Raw genomic sequence first — 24,081 nt, 5'->3', positions numbered from 1 at the left:
AGTTCCAGTTTTTTGGAAGACCATGGTAGGAATATTTGGGATTGTTTCACAAGGCCTTTAAGATTTTTTTTCTGTTTTACTATCAGTTGGTCATCCTGTTTGGACAGGCAAAACAAATCCCTTATCCAATTTAGTGTTGGGTTATCATCAGTAATAAAGACTGATTCCTGATTGCTGCTGCAGTAAGTGTGTGATGTTTTGTAATAACTTTGCAGAAACTCTTTAGAGCTGAATCTAGAAGAAAAAAGCAATAATCAAATCAGATAATTCCCAACTGTCTCCAACAGAGCATTCAGAATTTTGGTATGAACAGAGAAAGGAGAGAGCCAGGATTGTGTAATATCAAATTAAAATATGTTTTTTGACCTTTAGGCCAGAAACTTGTGGGGCAAGCCACTGTTGTTGTTATTATAAGAAGCGTCACTGCATGAAACAGAAGAAGACAAAAGCCCCATTGCAAGGAATTTGCAATCTAAATAAAGCACACAGATTAGTGTGAGTATAGAACACCCATACGTGCAGGGGCTAAATTCACAATTCTGTGGGTTTTTATTGGTGGGAAGTTAACACTTACATACAGTAAGAAAGAAAGAGGTCTTGGAAAAAGGCTTGACATCAAGGTGGAAAGTGCTTGCAAGAGGAAGAGTAAGGTTCTCCTAACCATGGAAAAATGTTCAGTTACGAGAGTGAGAGAGGTAAGCAAAAGGTCAGATGAATTTGGCAAGACTGTAAGAAGTGCTGCTGCGATCCAGCCACTTGGTTCATTTTCTCCTCTGGGGTGCCCCTCCTGTCACTCTGGAGTTGGAATAAATAATTTATTCTAACAGCTTTTGGGTCAGGCTCCTTTCCTCCAAATGGACTGGAGGGTAGGAGAGACTCAGCTGTGTCCAAACAGTGTTGCCCTGAGGTGTTTTAGGAGGTTAAGGACATTCAGAATTAATTTTCAAAATTGAGACCTACCTATATTTCCTCCAATTTCATGTAAACTTTGGATCTGACCTCTCACGTTCTGTGATGATCCACGGCTAGGATGGAAAAAAACCTTTCAGTCTGACTTTTTGTTATAACCACTGCCTTATCACACATCATCTATGGTAAGCTAAAGTTTGATATTTTTTCCCCTGTGAACTGCCTTATCAAAACCAACAACTTCTACCAAATGGACCACTGCAGAATAATGAATCTGCAGTAGGTTACTGCATCACAGTCAACTAAACCTTTTAATTTTAATTTTTTAAATTTAAATATTTAAATATTTAAAACCCATTTATTTTATATTATTTATTCAAAGAACAGAATTACATGGTAACATGGGAAGACTTTGCGGAAAAGACTTTCAGACACAATTTACCATTTCCCATAACTGCTAATAACTATTATCTTACAGAAATAAAAACATTCTAGACTTATGGATAGATGTAATACAATCCCTTTGGGTTCTCTATGTGGCAAGTCTATAAAATACATTTATAGACTTTAATGAACATTTTTAGTAGTGGTGTAAGGGAGGGCAGATTGATTCTCTATAAGAGCCAATTATTAAGTGAAATAAGAGTAAGGTAAGTGGTTAAAATTTCTTTGACCAACATAATCATAAATTAGCAAATTTAGATTAAAAAAAAAGAGTTCTTGCAACACAATGAATCTTTGAAGAGGGAGCAATCTATCCATTTATAGTTCTGACATTGTTGTTCAGGAAAAACAGAATGTTCTGCTTTACCCACCTGTTTTCACAGTGGAACCGAGCCAGGATGTCTTTGGCTTTTGTTTGGCTGTTGAGCTGAATTGCCATAGAGACTTTCGAATGCAGTGGAGCATAAACTCTTATCACCCCCTCGGGTATGTCAGACTGCAAGTATGGAGGAAAAGTGACAGCTCCCTAAAATCAATATTCAATAGAGTAAGTCTAAGGCAAATGTTGCTCCAGCTCAATTCGGAAGCAGTTCTGCAACCTCATTTGAGGTTGCTTGCAAAACTCACTGCCCTTCATTCACTTGGCTATTCAAAAGACATTCACAGTCATACAGATGCAAATTTGTAGACACAAATCAGATACAACACAAAGACACAAACTCTTTGGTAAGTAGCACATAAATGCACACAGGGTAAAGCACTTGAATTGTAACTTTAACTTATTCTGTTAACATTGGTCAGTGAACCAACTGCATATTTAAAAACTTAAAAATTATTAGGAATACCTGTTCTTCCTTCTAAAGATGAAATTCTCCTGAGGCATAAAGATCCAGTTCTCTGTTTCTGCTTCCTATATCTTCAACCAGATTGAAGTATGTGTACAGTAAAACATCAAGTACCATATGGTTTCTGTTAATTTGAAACTTGACCTTGTATAGGGTTCAAATGATCATCTATGAAGTTTATGCACTCTTCCATGATTAATGGTGGATAAATCAATTAGCAAGGTTTGCATTCCAGTTCTAATCCAGTTAATACCACGCTGACCAGAACACAATAGTCTCTCCAGTCTCTGTCTCTGTGTAATTTAGAATATCTGAGACCTGGGGATTGCTTTAAGTGCTCTCAACATTAAACTCTGTTACCCAAACAAGGTTTGCCTCCAATTTACCCTTCATATTTCAGCTCCTTGCCATGGCTACCCTCATTTTTATTAGATGTAAAGCAATTACTCCGATCAATGGACTTGTCTTCCCAAAGGTGCAATGACTTCAGTAACTGACTCTCCTCAGAGAAGGAGTCTATTTGTGTTCATCCCAGGCTGAATTTAACTTTGCAGCACAGTAGTCTACACTGCCATTTTAAACAAACATCTCTGTCTCTATCTGCAGCACCAATGCATGTCCTACTCTACCTAAAATACTTCAGTCAGTGCTGGCAAATTCTTGAGAAAGGTGGATTAGAGTGGATTCACCATTCATACCTAACATTTACCTTTCTACCTTACCTTCTGCATTTTCTCTCTTGTCTGTACTAGGTGGCTCATTCTCTATTTCTCATAACCTTGTGATGTCATTCCTTCCTAATGTGTCTTTCTTTTGTTCTTCAAGACTATTCTTCAAAAACTATTTGAGTCCTTTACTGTTTCCTTGATCACTCCTCTTACAATTCATCAGTCTTTATTCTTTTAAACATTCATGAAAGACCCTAAATACTTCCTCTCCAGATTATTAAAGGTAGTTACTACATGGAAATACATGTAAGTTGCCATAGGGACTGTGTATGTTGTGCATAGAGACACAACATGCCTTGCTGCCCAAACTGTATGTTGCACCTAATATGTAAGGTAATTTTAGTTGTCTACCAAAGCAGCATACCCCAAGTAAGTTCCCAATCTCTGTATCTAAGCAGTAGATAAAAGTTGGTGGTTTTAAGACCTTCAAAAAAAAGTTTTTCTATCAGATTTTCTTAAGTCCTAACTGCTTCTGAGCCCTGAAATCCTCACAAGTATCCACTTCTCTAACTATACAGGGAATAACATTCTACTTCATTGGGCATTTAATATTTAGACACAGTTCAGGTCTTTATGGTAGGCAAACTGAGTTTTCTCTCTGCTTACAAAGTTAGTGCAAAGCTCTAAGACTAAAGCTTGCAAGGAGAATATCAAGGGGCCTGTACCAGGTCATGGACAAATGCAATTAATCCTAATATGGACCACCCTACTATTCAGCCACAGATCCATGCATTTGTTATTTACAAATCATTGCTGTCCGGGACAGTCCACACACATCCATTTCTTACAGAACAGGTTAAAAGGCAGCTTTGACAGCTTTGGCTGCTGGTAATCATTCTGCCTTCCTTACCTTTTCTCAATCAATTCCCAAAACTTTGTCTTATCAGAGTATTGGACTGGAAAGCACACCTTTCAAGACAACTCTCAAATCACCTTGTTTTGGCAAAATTTCCTCCCCACACCCACAATCTTTCCTGAGATAAAGGAGGGAGGCTGTTTAAAGCTGCCCTTGAAACCTGTATCTTTCTACCACACACCTCTGGTCTTTCAGGTCTCTCCCGTTCCATCGTCTTTCTCCTCAGAAGTTTTCTCACTCCTTTGTCGAACATCAGCTGTCTCTTGCTGTTGTTCATTGCTGCCTCATTCATTTTTCTCACTTGGGAAATCAGGAAGGATGGGACCTAGAGGGAGGAAACCAGATCTGAGAATATACAGTAATTTTGCCTCAATATGTCAGGTCTTCAGAAGGGCACCACATTTTAGGCAGCAGAAACCCTGTTTATTCCTAGAAGATACATGCGATCAGTGGCTTTCTCTAACAATCTAAGTTATTCCTTTGGAGAAAGTTGTACACCTATTTGTCCCATTTTGTTGTGAGCTAGACTTCAAACAGACATCTAACCACCTTCAAGTTTAGACATATCACCTACACATCCAGATTAAATCATTCTTCTGTGCATCACTCTGTATAAATATTAGTGTGGGAGAGGTACTTCCAGAATACAATTGATGATAAAATAGATGTCTTAGGTAAGTAAGGTAGTTCTCAATCCAGAAATATCTGTCAGGCTGCCTCATTCTAGATATGGAAGACTCTAGTCAGTTTCCAAAGAAACTGTTTCTCCTTGGAAGGTCAGTTTATTCTGATTTCTGCACATCTCCTGCATATAGTAAAATAGTGCACTGTAATGAACCCCCAAGGGGGAACCAGCCCTACTCACTGTCCACAGGATGTCCTGGTAGCGGATTAGAAGCCTCACAATGTGCGCGGTGGTGGCGGCTGCTTGCATTTCTTGTTGGTTCGCGCGTTTCCCTTTGTAGATGAAGAGGTTTGGTGCAACGATCATAGACACATTCCACAAATTCATCTTGTTCTTCCCTTCATTAGCAACCACCTTCTTCAGGAACTGAAGAAAGGCCTGGAAGAAAACAACACTGGTTTCATCTCAGGAAATAATTTACTTTTTCAAATGCACGTCTGGCTTCTATATTTGCACTCGGAAGTGAAATTTAGTGGTCTTTTCATTGTATTTGGATTACTCTGATATTTGTTGTTACAACAACCTGTGTCAACCACAGAGGAATAGTTAATGTTATCAAAATACACATTAATAAATTATCTATCACTTAGAGCATAATCCCAAATTTATAAGGCAAACACAGTCTACACTAAGGCTTTGAATCCTATAGTGAAGGCAAGATGTATTGCAAGGGAATAGTTACATTCTTCATAGATTACCAAGTGTCCATTTTGATGTATCTAGCCAATACTTTTTATATCCCAGTCACTTGGGGTGATTAGTCTCTCTTCAAATCTGCACCAGTCCCACATGTAATACAACCTGAAATTTCTGCCAGCAACTCCCAAACTTTTATTTGGGGATAACAAAAACAAGAAGAGCTGAGTGGTTGTTCACTGATGTTACTTCTGCACATGCTTAGCAGAGTCAAAGGACATTAATTTCACCTTTTGGGTAGTTTATTCAGAATTTTGCTTGAATGATTAAAAAGCACAGACTATGGTTAGAGTTGGGGTCTACCAATGAGTCCTTCTGCAACACTGTTCTGGTTTCAGGTAGGACAGAGTTAATTTTCTTCCTTGTATCTGGTACAGGGCTGTGTTTTGGGTTTGGGATAAGAATAATGTTGATAACACACTGATGTTTTAGTTGTTGCTAAGCAGTGTTTACACTCAGTCAAGTGTAATCTTTAGCTTCTCATGCTGCCCTGCCAGCAAAGGGGCTGGGGCTGCACAAGGGCTTGGGAGGGGACACAGCCTGGAGAGCTGACTCCCAAGGGATATTCCATACTATATGGCATTGTGCTCAGTATCTAAACGGTGGGGAAAACTGGTCTTGGCCCGCTACTCAACAACTGGCTGGGCATCAGTCAGTGAGTGGTGAAAAATTGCATTATGCATCACTTGGTTTGAGTGTTCTAATTAATTAATCATTACTATTTTCCTATTCATTTCTGTCTTATTAAACAGTTATTGTCTCAACTCATGAATTTTACTTTTTTTTCAAATTTTCTCACACATCCCACTGGGAGGGGGAAGGAGTGAAGGAATGGCTTTGTGGTGGTTTGCTGGCTTTAGACGGGGTAGAGTTAATTTTCTTCACTCTGACTGGTATGGGATTATGTTTGGGACTTGTGCTGAACACAGTGTTTATAATATAGATTTTTTTTTTTTGTTATTGTTGAGCAGGACTCGCTTAGAGCCATGGCCTTTTCTGCTTACTGCCACACTGCTGAGGTGTATGAGAAATCAGGAGGAAACACGGCCAGGACAGGTGACCAAAGGGATATTCCAGACCATGTGACATCATGCTCAGCATAAAAAGGTGGGAGGAAGATGAAGGAAGGGGGGCACTTTTGGAGTGATGGCATTTGTCTTCCCAAGTAGCTGTTATATGTGATGAAGCCCTACTCCCCTGGTGATAGGTGTACATCTGCCTGCCCATGGGAACTGGTGAGTTCCTTTTTTTTTTTGCTCTGCTTTCATGAATAGCTTTTGTTTTTCCTATCAAAATACATTTATCTCAACTCATGAATTTTCTAGCTTTTACCCTTCTTATTCCCTCTCTGATCACACTGATGGGGGAGTGAGTGAGAAGATGCATGGGCTTGGTTGCTGGCTGGGGTTAAACCATGACAGGTATTAGCTGCCTCTTGCTTAAACCATGAAAATCATACCATTAAAACCACTGTCTTTGTACCCTGACATAGCAATTAAAACATATTTACAAACCCAAGAATTAAAAAATAGAAACTGTTTGGGAGAAGTTTCTAAAATCTCATTATAGACAACAGAGTGGAGCTGTGTAGAGAGTTTTGTCATAATTTCTATTTTTTACAGAAGCCTAATTAATATTACAGCAATAATTAGGACTACTCCTCTAGCATGCATTTTACATATGCAGCTCTATACCCAAATGAAGCAGAAACAACCCCCATTCTCTACAGAGCACTAGTAAACCTCCAGGTGCTATGAAGACAGTTTTTCTTGTCCTATGTTACTGTATACATAAATACAAGTAAAGAAGGCACCTGAACTCATGAAGTTGTATCTAAACTGACTAGTGAAAGGCTTTCAGAAGTGGGAGATCTGCATGGTGCTAACAAGCAGGGGACCTGATGAAATGTCTGGAGGTGCCCAGGAAGCTTGTTCACTCAGGTTTCCTTGATGTGGAAACAGGCCCAAAGATGCTCCAGTGTGTCTTAGGGTCAGGACACAGCTACAGCTGGGAACTGGAAGCTCCCAAGCATCTAAAATGCTTGTAGCCACTGTGTTTGTATCAGGAAGTAGTACATGGGGGTGGGCATGGGTTTGTAAGGCAAGCCAGCTGAGGGTGAGCTCCTGACATCTGTTCTACAGATCCGTGTTTTTACTCTGGACTACATCCTGCAGTCTGGTCCAGTACAAGGAGTGCCCTAGGCAAGCTTCTAGAGGGCAGCTTCTCTTTTAAATTCATCATGGAGAATTTCAGTTACACAGAAAATCCAGAAACTGGACCTCCTTTGTCCAAAGTAAGCAAGGAATATGCCTCTTTGAAATGTGTGCTCCATAATAATGATGCCTGAGATCCAGCAGTTGGATAACCCCAGCAACTACTTCTTAATTGCCTTATCTTTTACAATTGTTTAATTGTAAAAGAAATGACAGCCAGGAAATCTGAACATCTCTTCAAGGAAATCATTAAAAACACACACGAACACTTTCCTGGTGTAGCATCTGAAAAAAATGAGTCTCTCATTTAAAAGCCAAAAGCATCACAGATGGCTGGTGATAGCAAATGAAGAACTTACCTTGGCTGTGTCTCTGTTGGCTTCAGGCATCAGCATGATCAACAGATGCAAAGCTTGTAGCTGTAACTTGATCTTGGAGATTTCTAAGGACATGAATAATTAATACTTTTGAAATCCCAACTGCAATTGGTTTGTTCTAAAAACCTTGTGTGTCAGCAGTTTTAGAAATACTAACTCATGCATGGCTGAGACTAGCATGCTTAGGTGTTGATTAACCATACACTTTTCCCCAAATATAAAATCACCTTACTGGGTGGGATTTTCCCTCATCATCTTGGATCTTTGTCACATGGGGACACAAAGCGCCATAAAATTCTATCTACATAGTAACAATCCAGTATTTTTTAGTACCAGCTAGTTTCTCTTAGATATCTGTATATTTGTTGTAGGGAATAAAGTCACTTCATTCTGCAGAGATATCTCCTGTTCAGTCTTCTCCAAACTGCTGAGACCTTGTAACTGCATGCAGCCTGGGACACACAAGGAGGACACTCAGGTATGTGAAGTTTATGGGAAGAGGTCACCTCCTTCTGCCCTTTAAGCTACTCATGGAGACACTGAAAGCGTGACTGCAACCTTATGTAAGGATCCTCAGTTTTCTGTACCAATTTGCTAATGAATTTACCATCCTGAGACTGTCAGTCTGTCCTAGATCAAGTGACTTTACAGTGAAGTCATAGGCATGGCAAGGTACAATTGCATTCTTCCTGGGAGAGAAATGAACAAAATGTACTGAGACTGAGAGGGTGTATGTACACTCAAAACAAAGCCCAGCTGCCTGAACCCTCCTGTGCTTACACACATCTCTGTACCAATGGTCTGACCTCAACATAAACTTTAACAGAAATAAAATAGGTCAAGTAAGTCCAGTAGATAAAGGACAGTGATTTGAGTTTACCTTGCAGAAATTTTAATTTGTGAAACCTACAGTTAATGGGAATCAGAGTCTATATATGAAAGTCATTATTTAGTCACTCTTTACTCACAGGTTTCAAATTTTACATTGAACACTTGTTTTGTTCACACAACAAGACTGTGTTATTAGCTGAGTGCAGACACCTTTCTCATTTGAAAACAAAATCTTGCAGAAAATCAAAATATTTAGGCAAAGCACTGGGTCTGTTTTTCTCTGTACTTCAGAGGGAGAAAAAAATTCATGACTTCTCTATATACTTCAGAAAGTGAGAAAAAAATTAATGTCTACTCTTGCATTTTCTAATATTATCAGTCCATACTAACTCCATTTCCATCCACATACTTTCTACTAGTGTGATGAATGCAGGCAGATATTCCACTGTGAAGAGTGGGCTTGGGAGTTCTCTTATAAACATTTTCAGCAGTCCCGCTGCATCGTTATTTCGTACTTGGTCCCAGTTAAAAGAGTCTTCATAAAATTTTGCCTCAAGTTCTTGACGGAGATTCTGAAAGGTAAAAGAAAGGTTTGGCCTCCAATCACTGCTGCTGATCCAGCAGTTTGTGATCACTTCAGAAATCCCATTACAAGCACCAGGCAGGCTTGTACAGCACATGAACAAAGCAGCCTTAAACCACTGACAGCCTAGGTACAGCCATGTAGAGTTTGTTTAAAACACTCTCCAGGGGTTTTGACCGCTAAGTCACAAAGGAGTGGTGTTTCTTCCTCACTGCCAGTGAACTTGCTAGATAGTCTGAATCTATGGGCCTTGAGCAAATGCCTTAAAATTCAGGTCTTCTCATCTTTGAAACGAAGTTTTATGTTAGGATAATTATAGTTGGATTGGGTCAAATTGCAGAAAAATAAAGATACAAAACCATTACTGTTAGAAAAACCTTAATGCATAAAAACCCCCCCAAATCTAAAAACACAGGAGAGGTTTAAGACAGAATTGATGATGACACCATTTTGGGTTCCCATTTAATCCCCTTGTTCTCCAATGGCAGCATCCTGCTCCATAACAGAGGTCAGTTTAGTTCTCGAGGGTCACTAGCCAGTGTTCAAAACACATAGGTGAAAGGGAAATACTCAGCAAGGTTCATAGCAGGAAGAGGATTTGGCTTCAAACCCAGATCACTGTTTGAAAAATGCAAGCTCCTCAAAAAATTGTTGAGTTAAAAATATTGAAGGACAGTATTTTAATATAAGGATATCTATAAATAATGCAGTTTTCACAATTATTACTGGCAAAACACTGTCCTATCCATAGGAAGTCTGTTGCTGCTTTTTATGAGACCATTTATGACAAGATATATCTGCAGCAAATATTCGGTTTCAGATCATGATTTTGTCAGATGTACTTTAATATTATGCAAAAAGTTCAGTCCATTCAGGCAAAGCTTTTAAAAATGAATTCTGTTTGCCACGTCTCACATGAATGGAAGGAAATTACATATCAAGTACAGTCACACATAATGAAGTAGAGTGGTTGCACAGACAGAAGTAGAAAGTCGTTCAGGATTTGGCATAAAATGTTACAGTCTTATTTTTACTAGCACATTTTACTGCTTTTAATCTGGGCTATCTCAGCTTCCTCTCTATTCACATCCTTTGCACATAAACTATACAAACACTTAGATTGAATTCTCTCCTGTGACTGACTGGAAATGTGGAGCAGAAATCCTCACCTCATCAAAAGCACAGGAGGACAGAATTCTACTCCACATTTTTCTGCTGAGAACTGGGAAAAAGCCACAAAAATAGAAAGCAAGATTTTGGAAACACAAACATTTTTTTATATATACATATATATACACATTTTTATTTTTATATATATATATATATATATCCATACAGGTAAGCATATATTTTATACACTCAATTCCCTCCCTCCCCTGCCTGGTATGCGTGTATCTATGTATGCATCTAATACTTTTAAAATATGTGTTGCAATTTTTTTTTAACATGACTGATCCTTCACTAGACAATCATACAGTTGTGGTTCACTGGAGCTTTTGTTACAGAGGAAAACTTGTATTCATTTCTTCTATTCTTTGTTTTATAGAAAAGTAACCTTTAATCATTTCCATATGCCTTTTCTTTCTCCAAACAAGGCTGAAATAAAGTTTGAATGCCCTCAAGTCCTAATGTCATAATAATGTATGAAGGCTTTTGAGGGCTGAAATCTGGATCTGCTTTGAAAAAATCTCTCTCCTGCTCTTTCATTTGTTGGGCAGACTCAAATGAAACCAAAACTCAAATAAATTAAAACTTTCATATGGGAAGTTTAACTTAACATCTAGTATAGAGGAGCTGCATATGAAGTCATATCTCATAGCAGCTCCCAGGACACAGGCTGTGAAAAAGAAGTGAACAAGACATAGTACAGTGTATGCAAAGAATATGAAAATAATTGAATTATACACAGCCCTGCTGTGTAATCTCCATGGAAAGGCTGGAAAATTTGAGATTGTGTGAAATAACATTCAAGCATTTGTATGAAGAAATGAGGAAGCTGAAAAGTACAGGGCAAGTAAGGAGTTCCCCTCAGGAAGATGTGGCACTTTTCAAGGCTCTGGGTACTTTTATCAATGCAGAGAGTCAAAGGAGCTGGGATGCTGATGCCTATCTTTGGTGTGTTTCATGTACTGCTGCTTTTTCTTACTCAGCCATTTTTTATGATCCTCAGCCCACCTAACTGTTTAGCAATCCCCAACATTTGTGTGGCTGCCACACAATGTTGAGACTTCCAGCCTCAGAACACAAACCTAGCTTCCTTGAGGATGACAAAGTGGGAGTAGAATGCACTGTGAGGCATTGCTTAAACTAGATCAAAAAAAGCCTAGGGAAAAGCAAAAACATGGGAAAGAAATGGACCCTACTAAGCCCAGGAAAAAACCCAACTGCCTTGTTTTTCTAATTTGCCTCCTCCAGCTCCTGGAATGAAGTTGGTCTGGAGAAACAATTGCAAATATTACTGGCCCATAGTGTCAGGTTATTGGGTGCCAATTATACTGTGTTCATAGCCCACAAATAGCCTGTGAAAATGCAGTACTTCAGGCTGCCAGCAGTGAACAGAGGCCAAATTTCTCTCACTTGGAACATGAAATTACAAGATCACAGACGATAAATGAAAAATAAAATGACACAGAGGTTAAAATGACGTAGAATAAGATCTTTATCTGATGTTCACTCAGTTAAGGAACTCTGCATTTAAGAAATAAATTAAAACAGAGATAAGATCACAGCAATTTTGGATGACAGAGATAAACTGAAAGGATGCCTCAAAGTTTTGTGGAGAAAAATCACATTCAACATCAAGACTGTGCTTTCTATAGAATGTTAACTAAAGCAAAGTAATAGAACAAATGGTCTGTGATTTATTGGTTCCCAGAAACTAATCTGACCCTTCACTGGCAGGAGTAAGAATGCTGAGCTACACCGATCAGTATTCATGTGCAGTCTGAATTTCTGTGTATGCTGTATTATTTTACACAGAGTCTGTGGTCCAGAAGACAAAAACTGGCTTGGGTGTATACCTTGACTCTGGAGGCAGATCCAGGAACCCGTAGAATTCCTTCAGTTTCCAAACCTGTTTCCTCAAGCTTGAGCAGCAGCTGACAGAAGAGACAAAAAAAATCCAGGAAAATATTCAGAAGCGCTTAAGAATACTCCTGATTTTCTTTTCATCATCTAGGTATCCTTTAAACTAATCTGAAAAACATACATTTCTATGGAATCAGCCAATGAAATCCAGCCAGCTCCTATCTGCCTAATTTGCCTCCATAGTCCTGATCCTGAAGTAAGGAGTACGGAGAGTACAGAAAACTGCTAATGCAATAGGCCCCTCTGTCCTTGACTTGAGAGTTGGCACTCCTATAGAACAATTAACACATAAATGTATTAATGAAACACTTAAACACAATGGTGTTTTGAAGGAAAAATAACCTCTGAGAAATGTTTAAGTGTGCCCCAAGGAGCACAATGGAAAGGTCTATAGATAACATAGATTTTTTTGGAACTGAGAACTCAGATTAGAAAATGATCCCAAGATATTTTATTTTGAAATTTCTGTGAATAGAGGATTAAACTTTCCACTTCAGTTGGTTATTAGAAAAAAAGGGAAAAAAAGTTTTGATTTTACATAATTTTGAATATTGTGGGAAAAAAATAATTTCCCAGCATTTAATCATACAGCTCTGGATTTTCACCATCAGATCTGCTTCCTGCCCTAATCTTGATTCTTCTAACTTCCAATGTTATCTTGAGAGGGCAGCAGTGAAGCTAATTGCAAAGTCATGTAAATGCTCAAGTTGTGTCAGTCTTTCCCCTGATATGCCCCAACACCTCTCCTTTTGTCAGTATTTACAGGGAAATCTGTTTCCATTTCAAGCCTGTGTAAATCTGTGCAATTGTACACGTACTTGTGCCTGTGTACCTGCCTCTAAGACACCCACAGGGTATCGCTGTATGGCCAAATGTCTCATTTAAATACCCCTGTCTTGTCATACAAACCTCAAGGAGAAGATATCACTTCCATTCTGGAAACAGTAGCTAACTAATACCTATGGTTTGAATTAATGTGAAATTACAACTCCTGAGAAACTCATCTCTGCCACTTCTGTATACACATAATTTTGCTTGGCTCTCTATTTTAATGAAAAAAGGAAACAGAAAGACAATTTTCCAAAAGTTACCTGCATGATATCACATAATTACAAAAATAAAAAAGGGTCCCCGCCACAGATAGAAAACCAAAAAAGGAGCAAATTTTCTCTCCTTGTCACAAAGTTTTCAAACCAAATATTCAGACAGTCTGCAGACACCTGCCAGTCTCTAACGCCTATCAGAAACTCCTCTTATCTGATAACTCTTTTGAGTGTCAACGCAAATGGTGGAAAAGCAAATCCTACTGACCAAGCAGGCCAAGTGATACTCACTTTTTGGAAGATAAGAGGTACTTTTATTCCAGGAACCTTCTTCTGATCATTCTCCAGCAATATGGTGAGAGGAACTCCAAAAAGACCATTCTCTTAAAAATAATAACAACAAATGTGAAAACGAGGAAACACGGCCGCACAGGCACTCCGTTCAAAGCTGACGGACGTGGAGGTGACCGCGAAGGGGATGCCACACACGGTACCTCGTCCCCGCACCCTCTCCACGCGGTTCCTCTTCAGCTCCACGCCCAGCGCGTCGTAGAAGGCCGTGAGCTCGATCAGCGAGAGGTAGCGGATCTTCTTCATGTCCTCGGGAGAGAGGTCCCCAACCTCTGTCAGCCCAAAGCGGCTTTTCCGAACAATGAACCTCTACAGTAGAGATGGGTCGCATCTTTACTTGCTCAAAAGTTACAGGAAGTGAATTTTTCTTTTAAAAGAGATGCGCGTATGTGATTGGAGGTCATGTGCATGTTGATGGATAACAATAAAGAGATGAACCATGGCCCTGTAGATTTGCCTGGTATGGTGACATAGCTTGCATCCACCTGAATATAAAATTGAGCTTCTTGCTCACCATGCTCCCTTGCAGTTTGACTGGGAAATGGTGCTGGAGCACCTCAGTGCCTGTACTTCAGCTGGGACAAATGTGTTACATGCTTCTTTAAAGGTTTTGCCCAGTTTCAGCAGGATGTATTATTTTTCTCTGCTTCTGCCTTCCCCAAAACATCTTTGAATGCTGTTGAAGTGGCTGACACAGTTAATCATGGATATGGTTCTATATCAATTGTGTGTGTGTAATGAATCCATGCCTGCTTTGCATAATGCTATTAATTTACGAGGTCTTACAGGGGAGTTCAAACTAAAGATCTAAGGAAAAACCCAGAAGCAAAATTGCTTAGTCCAGAGGCCAACCTGCCAACTTAGTGGTGTTTTCTATTACTCAAGAAAGCTTAGAAACAGGACTCTCAGCAGCTAACAGATAATTTATTCAAGTAGACTTGAACTAAACAATACTGAGTAATTTGGGGGCATGTGAAGATGTCTACATATTTTAGAAACTTCAGTGTCATGGACCAGAGCCAGGAATGCTGCATCATGACAGATGAATTTGTACAAATGTCAGAAAGAACAAACACCCATCAGTTTCTGACATAATTGTTAGACATAATAACAAAGTCATAGTAAAAAACATGTTTTTCAAAGAACTGTGGGTCTTTGGTATTGTATGTTTTTTTAAAATTTATTGTAATTTAAACCAGGAATTGTTCATCAGAGGCATAAACAAATAGTATTACAAATCATCTTCCTTTAGGGAACAGAGTGGAAACCCAGCATCTAGTAATGTTTAGCTTCTGTAGATTTCAGCTCAGTTCTTAATTATTTTTAACAATTTTGGACTCAAAAGGTTTAACCCATCTTTAAATTAAGCCAGTCAAACTGATTCAGAAAAAGGTAAACAAACAAATAAAAACCTAAACCAAACTGAAAAAAGTAAACTTACATCAGATTTCAAAAGAAAGAGGGTACAAAGGACACCTAGATCATGTAGTTTAGGACTTCATAAACTACACTGAATATGGTCTTTCAATAGGGGTTAACAATAATTGAGGGAGAAAGAGTGTAGGGAATGGAGTCACTTATTTACATGCTGCCTGGGGCATTCTTAGCCTGGAATATTCCCTCCTTAGAATGCAGCAGTTCCAGTGTTACTCTTACTCTGAGACTTCATGTAACAAAAGCTGCATGGGGGATAGCCTTCTGAAGACACATAAAATACTACAGAATATCTACACCTTTTGGTTCCAGTGATGTAAAAAGTGCAGAAGTGGTCAAAATGCAATAAATATCCTAGAAAAAAGGAAAAAAACCCAAACCCAGACTGTATACATATATTTTCTGAGGGGAAAGAGAAAAAAAATATAAGCACTGCAAAACTGATTAAAAAGGGTACTACAAAGATTTTCCACAGTGACTGACTCCTAGGGTCACTATGATGTGATGCTGTGGTTAATAAAAATTTTGGGTCTGGCTGGCTTTCTCTGTCTTGTGTCACAATTTTCCAGTGGTTTTTCTTACAGTGGCATAATAATATGCAGGTTTGAAGGAGGCTGTGCTATTCTGAAATTAGATTACTAATGTTTTGGCTAAGGCTCTTGTCTGACATTTTGTGATGTTGTTTCTATGTGGAACTGTGCAGGAACTACTCAGACTTGTAGTTCTGTAATATCTTCAATTAAGTCATGTGGATCACGGTCCCACATTGGAGAAATCACATGTACTTTAGGGAAATCCCTATCCTACTGGGGATGTGGAGTTGATTCGTGCAGGAGTCAGGGGACTCCCTGCAGCAGGGGACATGCTATTTTATGATGTAAAATATCCCTCTGTGCAGCTCTGTATACACCATCCATGAAGATGGCTATGTTGTCAGACCTGCCCTGGAAAAGTGTGAGGTTGCACATCCTCCAGCCCCACTGTCCCACCCTGGGGAAGGGGGGACAGTCCTGAATGTAGGTGAGTGGCTGCTCTGTGTAACAGAGCAAGAGGTGATTTTTCTGCTGAGGCCCATTACAGTCTGAGTCATTATGGGAAAAACCCAAATACCATGAGTGGCAGTAGATGAAGTAAGGGAAAGGCCAACATCAACAACTGTGATTGTTGACTTTATTCAGAAACCCTCTGCAATGACCTGGCATGTTTCTTGTGTGGTCTTCTGAGCTCACAAAATTATGTACTGCATGCAGAGCAGTTCAACTCCAGCACACTGCTGGCATTTTCTAAAGCTAAGCAATTCTGAATCCACAGATCCACGATACTCAGTATGGCATCTTCTCTCCCGTCTTTGTCATCAGTTTCCCTGCTCTGTCAACTGGGAATTGTCTGTGCTGGAGCACAGAACAATTTGTGAGTGTGCATGTGTTGTGGTAAAGGCCAAAATCGTGATGAGTGCAGAGATACCCTTACTCTCCACAGCACACTAAGTTACCCCCACAAAAAAAAAACCCCAAACAACCAAAGACACAAAAAACACACAGGGATTTCACACAAGTTATGTAATCAACTTGGTGTCTTATCAGTCAACACAGCAGCTTACTTCTGCATCTCAGCTTCTTCATCCTTAGTGGAATCTGAGATGGAAAACTGACTAATTCTCAGATAATTCAATGTCTTTGTGGAAATGTTTAGGGCTGATATAAGTAGAAAACTGACTTCCATGACTTCATGAAATAATTCCAGATAATGACAGAACAGTTCAGTCATGTTTGGTCGGATGATATGGCAAACATTTCTTGAACAATTCATGTAGTATCACCTATAGTGTGATTGCACTCAATACTGACTGGAAACAGCCAGTACTGCTGCAAGACTAAGGTTTGCTTTCCTCCCTTCATCTGCAGAGCAATTTTAAATCCATATGTTAACAAAGGCAGATAATCTGTGGGGGGAAAAAAAGGAGGAAAGCAGACCAGTAATGAAAATGATTGCTAGTTTTAATGCCAATAAGTGTTTTTTATTTCTGTGTGAAAAAAATTGTGGACGATGGAATATTTGTGGACTGAGTTAAACATACCCCTCTGGGTGCACATGTTCATGATGGGTACAAGTAAAAACTTGGCTTGGGTATCCATATTAACTTTTGGAATCAATCACAGGCAGTAGGCAGGCACACCGAAAGGCCTCTACAAAGCACACACAGCAAAGGCCAGATCATGTATCTTAAGACTCCAGTGTGCTGGGGATATAAAGCAGGAAATTGCTCTGTTAAAGAAAACAATTGAGGAAATATATGGAGAAGAAACTTACTGGCAAAGCCGAGTCTTCCTTTTTGAACCTCTGGTTTGTCATCCACTCTTGGGTTTTTGGAAGGACTGTAATGGATTCTGAGAAAGAGACATCATAGGAGAGCTCTTCTGTTATGGATGGGCTGCCTTTATCTATTCCACAGTCTAGACAGCTCTTAGCTGAAAATAAGGGAAATTATGTATGAAGGATGAATTGCATTTAGTACAGAGACACTAAAAAGTCAAACCAAAATGGCAGAATTCTTGAGAAAGTAATAAAGGAAGTGCTTCAAAGAGGAATTTCAGTGCAAACCACAGCATGTTCCTGTTTTGTCTTGAGGAAATAACCCCTTAGAAATAAAATCTCTATTTTCATTTTAGATTATTTAACTTGTTGCTTTCTGTGAGAAAGATAGTCAAGCTGGAACTTCCTGTTTATCAGGAATTACCAGTTTTTTTTTCTCCATCCTTGTCTTCCCAGGCCAGCAAACTGTGGTGGCACTTGTGAAATGAACCATTAAAAATAAAAGATCTTGACAGAAAAATGCTGTTGACATTGTTTCTCAGGTTACTGATTATTTATTTATAATCATAATTACAACCATATACACATTGTGCATATATTTTATGTGGTCACACACACGTATTTCTCACTGTTGATAATTTAGGTGTATAGCACCATAACAGGGCAAAAAGTGCAATATTTCAGTTTGAAAAACACTGTATCTACTGGCATTTCTAGTAGATATTGTGAAACGACTTATTGCTGTTCTCTAAAATTTATTCACCTCCCTAAATTACTGGATGTCAGAGGAAAACTTTTGAAATCAGTACAATCAAGTCCAGAAATACGCTATTGTCATGGAAGCCAAAGTGTGATAACATAAATGAATTTCAGGGTTGCCAGCTTCCCTGATAGATCTCTAGAGTACCTCTGGTCAATTTTTAGTTTTCCTGTAAGGTTCAGCTCCTAAACCCAGTTGGGATGGAATCATAAATTTAATTAAAAAGTGAAGTAAAACTTCAGCTCACAGGACTGCAGAGAATTTACTAACATGACAAAAGTGTATTCAAAAGCCATTGCTATCAGAAAGTGAATTAAAAAACATTACATGTCTTATAAACTTGTGCATGCCCCATGTTCTCTGAATCACTGCATTTACAGTTACAGGGACTTTTTTGCAACACCACTTATTTTACAAGACTGGTATGAAAAAAGTTAAGTGTGTTATTAAGTGGCTTCTGGTTTCTGAAGTGTGGCTTTTGTTGTTGCCTAGCGTCCAAGCCATTTAAGATGTTTTTCATCTCTCTCCCCACTCTTGGACCTGGGACCACAGATTGCTCATGGTATCCCTAGGCATTTGGTTCTCCATCTGTTTCAGCAAAACTTCTTGCAGAGCAAAAGTATCAACAGAGCAGCTTTTGCCAACAAGGAAAATGTCTGTGGCACTGTATCCTGATGTAAACATCCAAGGGAACTAGTTTAGAAATTTGGGTATTAATATCCCTTTAGTTAATCCCTGAACAGCAGTGATTGGGAAGAGCTTTCAAACTAAGAGTGGACATTGTCGTGGAAGGTTGCTGACAATTATCCAGACACTGAGTAGAGAAGAGCTGTTACTTTCAGTAGCACTGCCAATCACTGTCAGGGCAAAGCGTTTAAGGGATAACACCATTCATAGATCAGAATAACAGGGCAGAACTAGGAAAATTATAAATTTCTAATACTACAGTTTCTGCAGTACTGGAGAAGAAATGTGGAGGAAATATGATTTTCTTTGATTTGCAACAAGAAAATACACTGATTTTTGAGAGATTCTACAAGATATTGTTTACAGATTATTTTTACATTCCAGACTTGCAATGATCAGCATTTTTTAGATGCTCATGCCTCAAAGGCAGCAGTCTGTGTCTGTATAATGTTGGTCTTTAATGTAAAACTTTGGTTCCTGCATGACAATAAGCTGACAATGATTTTAAAGATATAAATGCAGCACTGCCCCAACATGAAAGAGGGGACTAACCTCTGAACCACAGAAGGGTCTCTCTGTCACTTTACTAAGAGGAAGTGAACACTGGTTACATATTTGTCATACTCACAGCTAACTGATTTCCAAACTGGCTTCTGCCCAGGAAGCTGGATACCATTAGAAGATACTGGTGACACTGGAACTGTCTCAAATGTGGGCTGATAGGCAAGGAAAAATGATCAGACTGCAGTGAAGGCAAAAGTCTATGGACAGAAACTGCTACAGTTCAAGCAACGATGTACCATTCTCAGCTTACACTCTCTTGACAAGATTAAACAACCTGTTGTGGTTCTTCAGAGTATATTTTTCATAGCCAAGCCTGAGAATCAATTTTCCCCAGACTGCACAGATTTAGACCATGTGGAGGCCAATAATATTGCAGCTTGCTGTACCTAATGAGTCCTGTCCTATAAAATGACTGAAATTAGCTAACTAAATTGCTGTACAGAATTAGACTAATCGAAAGGTCCTCCTCAAATTGTAATTCATCCTAGCTTTAATAGTTTTGGCCACAAATCTTTCTGAATACTCTCAGGCACCTGTTGAGTACCTGCTATTCCCAGGGACCTGTCAGAAATCAGTCTGTCTGCTACCTCTTGTGATTTGGGCACCAGAAAGTGTTAAAGGATGGATGTCCTCCCATAGGTTATACACTAATATTTTTAACAGTGAACTCAAACAAAACAAAACAAAAAACAAAACAAAAAACCAACCAACCAACAAACAAAAAAAACCCAACAAAGAATCCATTTTTAATGCATTCCAATTTTTTATCCAGTTTTCCATAGTCAATTTCATTTATTCTGCTTGGCAGCCCAGGGGGTCACTTTCAAGCAGTGTCACCTCTTAGCAGTGGAGTTTTGGCCTTGTCCTCAGCAGTTTTCTGACTCATAAATACAAATCTGAGTGTTTGTGTTCCATGGGCACTAGCAGTTCAACCATTTGCTCTTGAGTAAAAAAACAAACAAACAAACAAAAACAAGGTCAGGAATTAAAAAAAGTGCTCTGAACGTTACTCAGTGAAAACAACTACAATGTTCCAAACTTGTCTGATATTTTTTCTGCTGTTATTTGCATCTTTGTGGGAGCCCCTGAAGCCCCCAGCTTTTCTCAAACCTGCTGCCACACACACCCTGAGCCTGGTGGAACAGACCCAGTTTTCCAGCTGAACCTGCAGCTGTAAGCCCCCGTGAGCCCTTAGTACCAGCTCTTTTAAATGCTCTTTAAAAAATTGCTAAGTTGGCTGTTTATTGACATGTAGCAATGCCTCAGGGCAGAAATTCTGTTTTCCCCAGTTGTAGTCAGTGTGTGGGAGAAGTGCTCAGGCTGTTAAAAAATGTCAGATATTTAAAAGGCAGGCAGCTCTTCCAATTGGAAGCCTGAAATAACGTTGCAGTTGTTTTATTCAGTCTTACCCTCTGAGCTACTCAGGTAACAAAGTCAAATCTAACACGAATAAAATCTCTCCTGAGACAGTCTATTCAATGGCTTGTGAACTTGATAGCAAACAGGATCTGAGTCACATGGACTTCCTTTGCCAAAAGACTGTAAGGACCATTGATTTTTTAAAAAAGAAAACTGGATACTTTTATGATAAAATCCCACAACATTTACACAAAAAGCTTCAGGACATAAAAAAGCCCTATAAATTTCAGGTGGGAGTATAGAAGTGGAGAGGATGGCTGAACTTGCCTCAGCAATTTGGGAAAATCAGCCATAAAAGTAGTTACGCTTCTGCTTAAGATCCAGATGGAGAAATTAATGGCAAATATTAGGAACTGGCTCATCTACTTTCAGTCCTCAAAATGTCTGCCCCTGTGAACAATATTCAGAATAGATTTACAGTCAGTCAAGTTTACTAAGAAAAAAAACCCTTCCAGCCTTGTTACATGGGTGAAATGAGTCGTGAAGCACCTGCAGTAACCTGGTTGTGATAAGCAGGGCAGAGCTGGCAGACACAGACATGGAAGATGGAGTGCACTGCACACCTCTGCCTGGCACCCAGCAGGGCTGGCCCTACCCTGGGGAAGTGAACAATGTGAACTTTGCACAATGACTGGGGTACCTGAAAATGTCATAGTCTCAGTCCCATTTCTGAGCCTGAGTGAGAGTGTATAATGAAACCAAATCAAGGTCTCTTTTGTGAAAATGCCTTCCTTCCTCCCCTGCCCTCTTTACTTTTTTCAATGTTAGGAAGACTGGGAATAAAACCTTTTTAATGCATGAATTTAAAGATTCAGATTATTTCTGCAGTGTAAAAGAAAATTAAAGAGCCTTTGAAGACCTTCTCTCAATGAATGTGAAAGACCAAGAGTCGAATTGTGTCCTTAAATAAACTGGGACAGCTTTATTTATTTGCCTGGACTCCAGCAAAGGTGAGACTTCCCATATCCTGATTTCTGACTGAAAGTGATTCACTAGACACACAAAAATGAGCCCACTGTTTACTGCCACAACATACACAGGAGTTTCCAATGGGAAGATGAAATCAGAAGATCAAGGAGAGGATGTAGATGAGGTAAGATAAGACAGTTCTTTAGAAGCTACCCTCATTGTAGAAGACGTAAAACCAAACCATTGGAGCACCAAAGAGACCAAATTTTATTTTCAGCCCTGTAGCTAAAGGAAATAAAGGCAAAGGAGGCTAATCTTATTGCTCTGGCCAGGATACAATTGCCCATGCTTTGAATATAATCATATTTCCAAGCACTGCCATCACAAACACCTTTTCATGCAAATAGCTCTGGGTTTAGTAAGTGATTCTTCTTTAACTTGGACATGATTTTGTCATGCATTGCTGAAGTAAAATGCTTGTAAAAACTCTTCAGGAGTTTTAGTTAATTGCAAGGTACAGGGTTGGGCTGTTAATGAACACAGTGCTTCATTTCCTCTCTCCAGTAAGAGAATCAATGGATGTGTGTCCCCCATTTGTATTCTGCCGCTGATTTTTCTAAGCTCTGAGCACTAGCAGAGCCGATAGCTTCTGATGGAAGCAGCAGGGTACCAACAGTAAGGAAAATCAGGCCACTGTGATTAATAAACCATCCAATTTAAAATTCAGTAGTGTGGCTGTCAGTCGAGTCTGCTGGCTGTGGACCTGTCTGAAGCAGAGCAAAAGCACCTCAGCTGGGACAGGCTGCTCTACCACCAAGGTGTGGCTCTGGTAAGGATGATGTACAACAGGGATAGAATTTTGCCCCTAGAGATCGCTGCACCTTTCCAGGACAGGCAAAAGAGAAAAACCACAGAAACCCAAAGCTACCAAACAAGAAGAGGAATAGCTGCATTTCCTTTTATTTCAGTCCATTTTGTCTGTTGAGGGTACACTCCATGCCATGAGGGCATGGACCTCAAGGCAGGATGGCTGGAAAAACACCCTTTGTTCTCTGCTGACTCGTGCAGAGCCTGGCCACTAGGCATTAGTAGCAAAACATCTAGCAGGCAGGGTCTTTTCAGAACAAACAGAAAAAACTAGGGCAAATCTATCCTTTTCTTCCCCCACTCCAGATTACAACTAATTTATGCCTCTTTAGTGGTCCCCTAAATCTCATCTCAGGTGACTCTAGTGAGCTAATCACCTTTTCTCTCATCATTAGCCAAGGAAGACAGTAATCCATCCTGTGACCCATCCCTCTAGGCTCTTGTGATCCTTAAGTTGTTGGGAAGAGGGTGTAAATCCATTCTCCTAATGGGGAGGATTACAGAGTTATGTGAAACAATTAGAGCTGGTTTGCTATTTGCAGCATGTTTCATTTACTTCTTCCTTTCCCAACTAAAAGGCAGGATGGGAAAGCAAAGCTGCCTGTCATTTCAAACAGTCTCCTCACCAGCCTCTCCTCCCCAGCTGTGCTGGAAAGACTTGCCCCTCCCCATCTCCTGCCACTCTTTTCTTTTGGCTGTTTTTTTTTAATGTTCTTCTCTTCCCTAAACTGATTAATCACAAAGATTCACTGGCAGCTTGTAGGGCCATGCCCAAAGAGGCAGCAAAGCTCCAGGGACTGCTGATACCCCCTTAAAAAGACTACTTGGGAAATCCTTAGGTCAGGGACACAAGCCCTCCTGAAGTGTGTTTATCCCTGAAGGGCTGATTATTAGGACAGTGTTTCTAAATCCCTTAACAAGCAGCAGAGACAGGAGCACTGGTGAATAAGAAAATTAGACTGTTGGGATCTTGCAGGCTTTCAGAAATACGTTTCACGGCCTGCTGGAGGGAGCTGATGGTGTGCTCTGCTGTTGTGTTTGGGTTTAACATCTAGGTCAGCACCTGCAGAACTGCATTTTTTTGTGGGAAGAAGAATTAGAAGACTTAATTACTTATTTGATCTTATCTTTTAGACTTTCACAATGCAGAACTAGTAAGTGAACTGAATTTTGGAGGAGGTAAAGCACTGATTTGAAGGGCAGTTGCTCTGAACATACAAATTCCTTTTGCAAGTGAGAAACTTTATCAAGTAAGAAGGGGAAAATGAGCAGGTTAAAAATAAATCAGTAATATGCCCATCTGAGAGGAAATGCACAACATTTATTTGGCTGATTGAAATATATTAGGAAACTTAAGCTTTTGTAAAAAAATTTAAACACCTTATGGTTTACAGATACTTGAATCAGGAGAAGTAAGCTAATCTAATTAGAAGTACCATCAGCTTTTTAATGTTCATGCAAACATGCCTGATATCTCTTA

At 39.4% G+C, this 24,081-nt stretch overlaps 1 protein-coding gene and 1 long non-coding RNA gene across 3 annotated transcripts in view; one reads left to right on the top strand and one right to left on the bottom strand.

Annotated features, from left to right (window-relative positions):
* Positions 1-24,081, bottom strand: part of ARHGAP28 (Rho GTPase activating protein 28) — a 77,700-nt gene that overhangs the window by 4,736 nt on the left and 48,883 nt on the right. The window contains exons 4-14 of one of the 2 annotated variants that reach the window (XM_063396217.1): positions 19,471-19,558; positions 17,393-17,550; positions 13,792-13,957; positions 13,589-13,680; positions 12,188-12,265; positions 8,994-9,156; positions 7,736-7,818; positions 4,648-4,845; positions 3,964-4,107; positions 1,725-1,849; positions 961-1,025 (exon numbers count right to left, since the gene is read on the bottom strand). In XM_063396217.1, the coding sequence (XP_063252287.1) occupies positions 961-1,025; positions 1,725-1,849; positions 3,964-4,107; positions 4,648-4,845; positions 7,736-7,818; positions 8,994-9,156; positions 12,188-12,265; positions 13,589-13,680; positions 13,792-13,957; positions 17,393-17,550; positions 19,471-19,558 (1,360 nt within the window). Of the gene's footprint in view, positions 1-960; positions 1,026-1,724; positions 1,880-3,963; positions 4,108-4,647; positions 4,846-7,735; positions 7,819-8,993; positions 9,157-12,187; positions 12,266-13,588; positions 13,681-13,791; positions 13,958-17,392; positions 17,551-19,470; positions 19,559-24,081 lie in introns of both variants that reach the window. The other variant, XM_063396207.1, reaches the window with a different exon arrangement.
* LOC134550027 (uncharacterized) lies at positions 5,549-12,275 on the top strand. Its single transcript, XR_010080234.1, has 3 exons — positions 5,549-6,398; positions 8,125-8,231; positions 12,147-12,275. It is a non-coding gene; the product is annotated as an uncharacterized LOC134550027 (long non-coding RNA).

The sequence above is a fragment of the Prinia subflava genome, chromosome 1 (genome assembly GCF_021018805.1).
Source record: "Prinia subflava isolate CZ2003 ecotype Zambia chromosome 1, Cam_Psub_1.2, whole genome shotgun sequence".
NCBI classification, from domain to species: domain Eukaryota; kingdom Metazoa; phylum Chordata; class Aves; order Passeriformes; family Cisticolidae; genus Prinia; species Prinia subflava.
This window is presented reverse-complemented; position numbering and strand designations above follow the sequence as displayed.